Source organism: Amborella trichopoda, chromosome 12, assembly GCF_054954075.1.
Source record: "Amborella trichopoda isolate Santa Cruz 75 chromosome 12, AtrichopodaSantaCruz75HAP2 v2.0, whole genome shotgun sequence".
Classification (NCBI taxonomy): Eukaryota; Viridiplantae; Streptophyta; class Magnoliopsida; order Amborellales; family Amborellaceae; genus Amborella; species Amborella trichopoda.
The window spans coordinates 10,463,069-10,474,230 of record NC_142347.1 but is presented as its reverse complement, the minus strand read 5'-3'; the positions used below and the strand labels follow the sequence as shown (position 1 = coordinate 10,474,230).

Here is an 11,162-nt window from a genome sequence, read left to right as displayed (position 1 = left end):
ATATACAAACCAAACCCCTTTAAGTGGGATTATGGGAAGTATGGAATTCAAATTCCGGGTCTTCGGTGTTCACTTGGTGTGATGACTCCGAAGAAAACGTGTGTTCTGTGGAGCAAATAGCAGTGGCAGGTTGACTGCCAATGGAGAATCATTTCCTTTCAAACAATCCATATTTACAATAATATCCCTATTCAATATGTGTTATGACAAAACCATTTTACCATTCCCACCCAAACTAAAGACCAAAAATAATATTTTAGTTGGTGGGGATTTTCACTTTTGATTATCGCTTCTGAACCATGCTGCACCCATCACATAAAGGCTGTGGTTTGTATAGGGCTATGAGGCCCGAACAATCAATGTACGGCGTATCTTTAAATAGTATCGAAATATTTTTTCGGTATTAGTTTTTTTTTACTTCTTTAAACTTTATTTTTATTTATAATTATAAAGTTTAAAGCTTCAAAAATAGTGTATATCGAGCAGATCTATCGATGCTTAAAAAATCTTAAAAATTGTTGATCCAAAGATATATTACAAGATGAATAGAATCAATTTTTGCTCATGTCTATCTATCTTGAGGTTGAGATGATCGATTTGAAGATTTTTTGACATCATTTTTATTAGATTTTTGAGCTGCACCTTTAATTTAATTGTTTAGGGCCTTGCCCTTATATAAACTTTTTTCCTTACATAAATTAAGTCTTAAAATAATACGCGCTTGTAAATTCAGCGCTCTGAAGTAGGAATGCAAAGATGTCATATTGTGGCAACCACCACTTTGACCATCGAGCATTGAGCCCATTCTTAAAAAAGAAAAAAAAAAATAATACGGCATGCAAATGAAATTCTTTTATTTTTTTTTTCCTTTCAACATTTTTGATGTACTTTTAAGAACAATATAACTAATTGATGCACAAAGAATATAAAATTGCCGCACTGTATCCCAAGTTCGAATCCTATGACTCAACTACTCTCCATTCCCTTGCCAAAGAAAAAAGATATAAAAGAGAAAACTAAAACCATATAAAAAGTCCAACTGTGCCTTTGTCTGCAATATTTCTAAGGAATTTTCGTAAATTAATAAATAATGCAATACTTTAGGAAATTTGACAAAACAATAAATATGGCAATAACTGTTGGACATCAACTAAGTAATAAAAAAATGATTGGTATTATCTAATCGATTTTCATATCAGTTTGGGTAAAGTAGATTTTTCAAATCCTTGAACTTTGTTTTAAAAGCACAAATAAACTAATATATTTGAGTAATCTATAATATGACTCCATATTTTGGTGGTACTTTCCTTAGTGAAGTATATAAAAAAATATTAACCCACTTATTATTGTAACTAGAAAGGCCGTTTTCCACCATTTCAAATAAGAAAAGTGAAACCCTAAAGATTTATTGTAATGTATCTTGTGGTCTCGGTCTCTAATTTACAAATTATTCCCAAATCCAAGGCATCAGCAAGTATAGCTTGGGGATTCTATTATAATACCCTGTACTGTATTCTATTTAATTCTAGCAATTTGTTTGGAGGAGTGTGTAGAAAACCAGATCAGTCGAGCGAATTGGCGATCCAAAAAATCGATTCGAATCGAGCCATTGAATTGGGTTCCTTCTGTTGTGTGAGTGTCGGTCCATGACAAAAAAACAAAAAAAATCAATATGATATAATATATGAGAATCAAGTTACCTGGTCACCTAAATTGCTGGTTTCTTTGACATAACTGAAAAATCCATAAAAATAAAATCAATTTTCAATTCCGATAAGAAACTAGGTCTGTTTAAAGACTCGAAACTGATTTTAGCTTGGATCGACAATTCTTTTTAAGGGTGCAATTGGAAGGTAAGAAGGGAGGCATAACAGCAAATTTGAAGGACAATGCAGTCATTTTTTATTATGTCTTATGGAAAGCGTTGACGCCGGCTCTCACCAGCGTTATATCATTAATAAGCGTGCATCAATGCTTCTATAGGAGCTTACTGTATACTTACTCCTTTAGATAAAAAATTTATTCAGTAGAAATCTTTGATCCAAGATTTTAAAAGCAACTAAAAATCACTGGATTATTTTATTCAAAAGAAAAAAATTGAATTTAAAATTTCTAATACGTAGATCTCACAATTCAAAAAATTAATAGGTTTTTATTCTTTTTTTTTTTTTTTTTTTCTTTCTAGTCCATAGAGAGTGTGCTTTGAAATTATTTTTATTAAATTTAGCAAATGGGTTAGAAGGTCCTATCGACAGAATTTTAAGGTTTAAAACATATTCAGAATTAGCCGATAGTGTAGATAGACAGTATGATCCTTTATGGGCCCATGAATTCTTTTGCAAAGATACTCGGTCCTTTTGGGTCGTTGCAAAGAAAATCGTGGGTCCCACCACATTGAAAGCCAAGACAACCGCGTCTTTCAGAAAGCACTAAAACGAACGGTCCAGATTTCCCCAGTTCTAAACACTGCATTTATTCTCATCCGTCCATTTCCAAGAATCAAAAGAAAATCCAAAAGCATCCTTTAAGAACTTTTTGATTGCTTTTAAATTCTTAGCGGATTTTAAAATCTGTAGTTGAAGCTCAGTGGCAGAGCCATGGCCATGGATTCTTCAAATTTTATGAAACTGTTGTTCTCTCTGCTGCTTTTGCCCTTCTTTTTCTTTTCTCCATGCTTTTCCACCAATTCTGACGGTAAAAGGAGTCTTTAACTCAATTTATATTTTATGTGCTTCATTTTCAGCGATTAATGAGATCTTTTTTGCCTTTTAAAAGTGGTGACTTTCATGAGGAAACCAATTGTTTTTTCCTTATTTTTTCGACTGCGGTTCATGGGTCATGAGGAAACCATTTGTTTTTTTGTTAATTTGGTTGGAAATGATAAGGTTTTCATTTTTTCTAAATGATGAACTGTAATTTTTTCTTTGGTTCTAAGATTATGGTGTTTTCATTGATTAGTTGCATTGTTTTTACATTAGGAAAAAGTCTGGATATTCTTATATTTTGTTTTGTTTACATTTTTGTTTGGCAATTAGGAAATGCACTTCATGCTTTTAGAAGTGTGTTGTCGGATCCAACCAACGTGTTGCAAAGCTGGGATCCCACTCTGGTTAATCCCTGCACCTGGTTCCATGTAACTTGCAATGATCACAATCGTGTGATCCGACTGTGAGTTTAGTCCTTGCCTTAATATTAACCCATGTTTTTCACATTCAATTTCATATTGATGCAATTTATTGTTCTCTCATTCCTTTGGTTTTTTTTGTTTGGGCAGTGATCTGGGAAATTCGAATATTACCGGTCACTTGGTGCCGGAGCTTGGAAAGCTTGAACATCTGCAATACCTGTAATTCCATTTTCTTTCACTGTTGTGTAGTGTTATGATATTTCTCTAATTTAATTTTTAAGTTTCTTAATAAATTGGGTTTGGGTTCCCTCTTTCTAATGTTTTCTGTGGTACCTGAGAGACTGTAATTTGTGCTTAATCAAGTGATGTTGGGTATTTTAGAGAGCTCTATAGAAACAATATTGGTGGGAAAATACCGAAGGAGTTAGGCAATCTAAAGAATCTTATTAGCTTGGATTTGTATGATAACAAACTCGAAGGTGAAATCCCAAAGGCGTTTGCGAAGTTAAAGTCACTTAGATTTCTGTAAGTGTTTTTCTATTTTCAAAATGTGAAATTACCATTTATGCTTTCTGGAAATTCCTACCCTACGCTTAGCTATCAGAATTTTTTTTTTTTTTTTAATTTAATTTTTGGATGGTTCGATGTAGCCGCCTAAACAACAACAGGATTGGAGGAGTGATTCCTAGAGAGCTCACAACGCTTCCAAACCTCAAATTCTTGTACGCAGCAAAAATTCCAAAAGTTGCTTCTTCTTGTACATCTTCTTATTTTGCTTGCTATTACTGCCCCCACCGTCACTACTGCTCATAACACCACTACCAGTATCACAGCTACTATCGACTCATCATTTTCATATTGGGAATATATTTTTGGATTTATTTTTGTGACAAATGATTCAATGTGCAGTGATGTGTCTAACAATGATCTGTGGGGGACAATTCCAACCGAAGGTCCATTTGCTAATTTTCCTCTAAGCAGGTAAGAAAACTCAAAACTTTCTCAAGTTGAGCAATGAATGGGATATCATTATTATAGTGGTAAATGTCATCAATTTAGAGCCACTGGCTTCACAAATTACTGATTTTTCTCAATTTTGGATAAATCGACCGTAGCCTGCTACCGAAAATCTAGTTTAGCCATAATCAACTGATGCATCATCTTTCTATCAAATTACTTGTTCATAGGAAATTTTTTCCTCTATGAAGCATTTCGTTTAGTTTATTTTTCATTTTGTGCAGTTAGAATGAGCATTTGATCATTTCAAGTGTTTGGCCATGGTTCATGAAATCATGTTCTTGTGACTGGACAACAGACTTAGAAAAAAAGTAAATTGATGGAAAATGTAGCAATGACATGCAACCTTCCATTGCTATAGTTGTAACAAGAGGTCTCTTTATGATGGATATGGAATTTTAGTACCCTGATGCATCATCCATATAGGGATTTGACCTAATGATATCTGAAATTTCATTACAATTGGTCCCCTGGTATCACTTAAAGATAACATGCATTATCATGACTACATATTTGACACTTTTTCTTTTTTTTTTTTATACGGTGTTATTTTCATCAATTTTCATGCCTTTAAGAATGCTTTAGTTTCATTTTCTGCTTTACTTATGTCTGGTTCTTTCCAAATGGATGGGCATTACATCTCAAGCCCAGTCGATCCTTCTTTTGTAGTTTTATTTTTTTATTTTTTTGTTAGTTATCTGGTATAATTATCTTTTGCAACTTATTAGAGTCAATTTTCATGCCCAAAGAGTGGATCCAGATTTTGGAAGATCTTCTAGGGAAAATGCTAATAAGATGATCACTTCCATAAATTCCTAAAAATTTTTGGCCTCTTATTTATAACTCTGCCTTGGCCGCCCCATGCCGTTCCCAAGTACGGTTAAAGGAGGAGGGTTGTGTTAGATAGGCAACCACTGTAAAACTGCCAAATCTTTTTATGAATCTTGAACTTATAAATAGTGAGAAAAAATATGGTGACTGGCATGGGAGAATAGAATTTGTGTAGCTGAACCCAAATAGTTGGATAAAGCTTGGATGATGATGACGATTCACCTTGAGGTTGTGCACTCAAGCCCCGCTTACCAAACAGAAAATGATCTTTGACTTAGACCTTTTTATCTGCAGAAGGTATTTCCATAGCTGTGTTTTGCTTGAAGAATTAAGAACAACAACCTACATATTTTAGGGAAACGTTATAACAAATATATGTTACGTTATTTGATTTTGGAGTTATTTTCTAATGAGGGCTAGGCCAGATTTGCTTGTGATCCCATAAAAAGTTGAACCTAAACTATGTGTCACTTATTTGATTTTGGAGTTTTTTTCTAATGAGGCCTAGGCCAGATTTGCTTGTGATCCTGTAAAAAGTTGAACCTAAATCAACTGGCTAGTATTCTATAAATATGGCCATAAACGTAGGAGGAGGATTAATGGCTGCTGATGGAGCTGCTGATGGATCTGAAATAGGCAAATAACAAAAGATAGATCTTGATTAATATTTTAATTTGGGCAAGCAAATCTGGACAATCTAAAATCTCAAATGTCATCATTTTTATGTGGAACTTCACTCAAGCTGTCAACACCATATTGATCTTTAATTGTCTATAAGGCAGAAGATTTTGCAAGTTTCCAACTATAATCCTGTGTATTGTTGGTATATTGGGACTTAGAAGCTAGAAGTAGATTTGGTTGCTTTGTCCAGTACAGTCAATTGTGGGACCTGAAATTTGCCCATATAATCAAAACTTCTTCATTTTCTTTTTTCAGTGTCCTGATTCCTGTTTCATAGTTTTGCCTAGTTGACAACTTATGGATATAGAGTTATATTTTGTAGCTCAACTATCAATCAAACAAAGGCAAAGTTTGTACACTTTTGAGTATTGACATTGAGCATCATAATGGTCCGTAATCACTCTTGTGATGGCAGGTATAGAATTGTGAGGTTGCCCACAATTTTCCATTGTTCTAGGTTTCTTAGCAATATGAAATTGTGTTATCTATTTAATTGCTCTTCTGTGAGTGGCATTTTCTTTGAAAGAAAGCTTGGATGGCAATAGATAATTATGTTTGTTTTGGATTAACCATTTAGCCTAATTTCAGGGTTAGTTGTTATACTTTCTAGTCATTATCTATGCATAGTGACTTCATTATGTCTAATGCTGTTTTTGTTTCCGTATCTCTCTCTCTCTCTCTCTCTCTCTCTCTCTCTCTCTCACACACACACACACACACACACACATTAAGTAATATTTCTTTCTTCTGGTGTCTGTTTTGATCAAATCAAACTTTATTTTTACCCATGTTCAGTTTTGACAACAACAATCGACTACATGGACCAGAACTACAAGGGCTGGTGTCATATGACTTTGGATGTTGAAGAAACAGTGGTTTTTGAGAGGTTTTCTACTGCATCCATAGTATATTTTATGGATTCCAAACTGAAGCACTTACATGCCTGGTTTGTAATTGTTGACAAGAGTTGCTGTGTATTTTAGAATAAGTAGCCTCTATACAAAAGTAAAATTGTTCAATTAAAAGGTTGATAATGAATCCCAAAGAAACCATATATATGCTGATTAGAGGATATACTTGACTTGAAAATTTCCAATTTGTAATGTAAAAGTTTGCGAGTTTGTGTCCTTTATAATCTATTTGAATTAAAATCATGTTGTGGTTCTTATTAATGCTGTCTGTTGGCACCTTTGTGTTTCTGACTGCTTCCAAATATTTGATAATTCCCATACTTGGAACCATATAGATGCAGTTTTGTCCAGCAGTGTTAATGGGGTGTCCATGGTTTATCTTACCTAGTTAGATCACGGACAAGATTAGGAGAAACACTATCCTTAGTTTATGGATTCCCTTGATGTACAAGATACCTTACCATGGATGGCTCGGGGAACCTCTTGACATTCATGATTGAGTTTCACTAACTTCATAGAAATGTTCCACTTTAAAAGATGAGTTTGCTTTCGAATCAGTTTGAGCAGTTAACCTTAACATAAGAGTGTTCATGTAGCCAAGAGATTCCATGCTAATTATGTCAATGGTATACCTTGGGTACGACTGTCATCCATTACAACTAATCAACGCATTTTATGGTGATGGTAGGAAATTATTCAAGTTTCACATGCGCCCTGGTATGATGTTATCCATAATTTGGCTTTCCTTGTTCAATATACTGACGAATCTATCGTAAGTTTATGGTTATCCTACTTAGCCTACAGAAAAAGTTTCAGTTTATCCTTGATGGTGTACAGTAGCCATATCTGTCCAAGTCAATGTTATTGAAATTGGACTGGATGGTTTTGATTCAGTCTTTCTATTGAACTGCAACTAGCCTTCTGAATGGTGTTTTAAGTTTCCTTGAATACTGGTTCAGCTTGGGCATTTCGATCTAGTTCTCAAACAAATCTGTATTATGCTCTTGACTCTTGATCAAACTTGATTGAACAGGTTAGTTTTGATCGTACCACATTGTTCTTGCAATCCTTCCCTTTTTCGGCTTTTGCTTAGTTCGATCTGAACCCAATGGAATTAACTAAAGCTCAAATACAAAATGGGTTGGTTTTTGTTAGTGAATTGGCTTATTCTATAAAGGTTGCTATGTAAAATTTACCTACAAATAATATTGGCTTTAGTACTTGAACAGAAAATGGGCAGTTTATTGATCTAGATGCATGACATACCCTCTGGAGTTACTGTGGATACCCAATTCAACATTACCATTAGTTTCCATAATTCCCCTGACTCCCTCCTTTATCTCTCTTGCATTTCCCCATTTCCTCACCTTTTTATATCTTTCTTTTATTTTGCTATTTCTTTCACCTTTTTGGCTGGTTAACATTTTTCTCAAATCTCTCTATAGAATCCCTTTCATTGTTTTAGGACTTTTGCAAAATGTTCCTGAAAATTTTCCATGATTTCTGACAAAAGAAGCAAGAAGACTTAGTTGGAGTTGCACCTAGCTTCCCCCTTGAAATCTTTTAACTCTTCACCCATCCAAAACATAAAAGGAAAAGTGTATGGTGTGTCAGGGGACGCAATTCTACAAATGCGTCCTCTGACGCACCAAGGATTCATCTTAAAGGTGGACACAAAAATGTGGTGTTCCCACACAAGACCAAATTTATTCTTAAAAAAAAAAAACATATTTTTAATTTTTAAGATTTATTTATTTCACATTAATGAGGACTATATATACCTAAAATGTTGGATTCAAAATCCATTTCAAAATTGGATAATAGAGAGAAGACAAACATGTACATATGAGTCCGCCGGCTCATATAGACCATATCCAACTTAGAATTTCAGAAGTATACCCCTAGTACACAAAATAGTTGCTCTTCTCCACCCTTTTTTACAAGGATATAAAATGGATGCCATGCGTACCCCAAACCATTGCTCCAACTTGTATTGCATATTTTCTCTTCTTCTGTTTTACCCTTTTATTTCTTACAGTTATTTCTGTTTTTAAGTACATGTTCTGTTTCAAATATTTCATATTTAAACAAATATTTCTTACACATCATGGTTGTTGAAACTTTCTGAAAACAAACTTGTGGCATGGCGACTAATTAGCTAATCCCTATTGGGCCAGCAGGCCTGGATTGGGCCAACGAGGCCCTGGCCCTATCAGGGGCTGGGCCGGCCAATTAGAACCAAAGGAAAATAAAGGGAAAAAGATAAATACAAAGGGGATTGGGCCAGCCTTGTCATGACCATGGCCTAAGCCCAGTTCAGCCCTTCCAAGTGCTTGCAATGGCAGGCCCGGATTGGGCAAAGGAAGCCTTGGTACATGCCCAGCCTTGGCCGGGCCAAGTAAAAAATAAAAAATGAAAAAAATAGAAAAGGAAAAAGAGGAAAGGGCTGGTAGGGCCAGTCCAAGCTTGGTTGGCCCTAGCCTAGGCCTAGCCCTTGGGCCACAATTTGTGGCCTAAGCCCTAGTATATTAGGGCAGGGTAACCCGGCCCATCGCCACCCCCAGCCCTACCTTTGGGCCATGATGGCCAAGCTACTGGCTTGGCCCTTGGGCCTCATTTTGTGGCCCATGCCCTAGTTTTTACAACTGGGCCGGGCCACCCAGCCCATTGCCACCCTCATTATACATGGATAAATAAATGAAACATGAAAAATCCAAATCCTCTTGCTGTCTCACTTCTCCTTGAAAGTTTGAAGACATCATGTTAAAACACTCCTGCATCTGGGATTGCTATTTGCAACTATGTTTTTTGATGCACACAACCATGTTTTGGTAGAAGTTTAGAAAGAAATTATAACGAAAGTGCGATATTTGTTCCAAAAATGTCAACGGCACATTTGTTATACATAGAAATATTTCACATGAAACTCCTCCATGTGATTAGGTGTGGGAGTTTTTTTCACATCAATTGATTGCCAATTGATGTGAAAAAATGCGTTGCAGCCAATTGGTGTAAAAACAATTCACATACTTAATCATGAGGGAGTTATTTCATGTAAAAAATACATTCATGAAAGTATTTTCATGCATACCAAATATGCCCTAAGATATTAATATTTTTCTAAATTTCCCATAATTCTCATTTCCTTTAGGGAGGCTTGATATTTTGCTGTGATAACTTCAATTGGTCGCTATTATGGTTTCAAATGTTACCAATCTTGAGACTCACAATCACCTACAACAATTAGATGTAAAATCCGACAGCTTGGAGTGTATCACAAAGTTTTAAAAAAAAATTGTGAAATTTGCGCCCAATTAATAGAAAGCCTTGCCTTCTAATTTCACATCTAGTAGCCAAAATGTGTACCAAAAGTAAGTAGTTTTATTGTATGCTTTTCATGCTTCTCCTTTGTGCCATAAGGTTAAGCAGGATGAAACTACATCATAGGGTATCTTATAACAAAATTCAAAAATTTGGATGCTGCCCCTGTTTCAGATGTTATTAGTTTTGGGTCATATAAGGTTTGATTAAGATTAAATAAATCATGTGACTGCTTTGAAATCATACCTAAATCAAAGTTGGAGCCTGGACAACATGGAAGCCTTCATTCTCTCTATCATCCCATGAAATTACAAAGTCCTCCTAAAAACCCCAAAAACTAAAAGCAAAACAGAAAGGAAAATTGTTTGGTGCGTCCAAGCCTGAACTGTTACCATGCAGGTCTGGAGATCTACACCGTCCACCAAAATCAGGTCCCATGAATAATAGTCCTCCAAAGAAAAAATAAAATCAATAGATCAATTATTTTCTCCAAAAAAATCTTTTCCAGTTTTTAAAATTTATTTAATTTTACAGATTAATAATCTCCCATGTTAAAGATTATATATTCCCTAAAAATTAGGATCAAATTCTATATCAAAAAAAGTTCGATGAATTAATAAAATATTAATGATAAAGCAAGAGAATGGAACTAACTTCCAAGACCAGTCCTATATCCCTATAATTTTTGTTTAACATTATTGGTATAGTTATAGATCAGATCCATTTGCAAAAATTCAGAATAAGATTATCATGTGCCGAGGATAATATCATAAAGACCTTCTATATATATAGCTAAGCAGAAGGGGACGCATTTATACGGGAAGAAATATTTTCTATTTTGATATTTTGGAAGAAATGTCTCTACGATAGAATAGTGTTCAGGTCAATGCTTGGATCTGAGACATTTGATTAAAGGGGCGAGGTTTGTATAAGTAAGGTGCATCTCAAAGTTCTAGCAGCAAAATATGGCATTGAAAGACGAGAACTGTGGCTAGGGACTGACCAAGGGAATAACACATCCATTTGTTGGAAATCAATTGCTCTTTGCATGCAACCTCTGATCGCTAGGAATTTAAGATGGAACATTGGTAGGGGGGATCAGATTGCCTTTTGACACCTTATGTGGGTTGAGAGCTATTCTCTAAAGCTTATGTTTCCCGAAATTTTTGAGAGAGTGATCAACCCAAATGCGAAGGTGTCTGAGGTTTTTGAAGGAATAAGTAATCATGTCATTTGGAGTGTGAATTGTTTTTACAATAAGTTTAGTGATGCTC

General features: G+C 35.0%; 1 protein-coding gene across 5 annotated transcripts; it reads left to right on the top strand.

Annotated features, from left to right (window-relative positions):
* The first annotated feature begins 2,423 nt into the window (after positions 1–2,423).
* LOC18431802 (leucine-rich repeat protein 2) lies at positions 2,424–6,784 on the top strand. 5 transcript variants are annotated; one of them, XM_011624135.3, is made up of 7 exons: positions 2,424–2,694; positions 3,036–3,168; positions 3,275–3,346; positions 3,509–3,652; positions 3,778–3,849; positions 4,037–4,108; positions 6,452–6,784. In XM_011624135.3, the coding sequence occupies exons 1-7, from the start codon at positions 2,598–2,600 to the stop codon at positions 6,519–6,521; spliced, it is 660 nt and encodes a 219-aa protein (XP_011622437.1). In that variant the 5' UTR covers positions 2,424–2,597; the 3' UTR covers positions 6,522–6,784. The 5 variants fall into 5 exon arrangements, with proteins under 5 accessions (XP_011622437.1, XP_088709005.1, XP_088709006.1 ...); XM_088852879.1 differs by lacking the exon at positions 6,452–6,784 and adding an exon at positions 5,979–6,076; XM_088852880.1 differs by lacking the exon at positions 3,509–3,652.
* The last annotated feature ends 4,378 nt before the right edge of the window (positions 6,785–11,162 follow it).

Bases quoted from the DNA above. Each gene is read 5' to 3' on its own strand.
- LOC18431802 (XM_011624135.3), top strand. From the start codon at position 2,598: ATGGCCATGGATTCTTCAAATTTTATGAAACTGTTGTTCTCTCTGCTG. The intron at 2,695-3,035 runs GTAAAAGGAGTC...TTTGGCAATTAG, and splicing joins CTTTTCCACCAATTCTGACG to GAAATGCACTTCATGCTTTT. The intron at 3,850-4,036 runs GTACGCAGCAAA...TTCAATGTGCAG, and splicing joins CTTCCAAACCTCAAATTCTT to TGATGTGTCTAACAATGATC.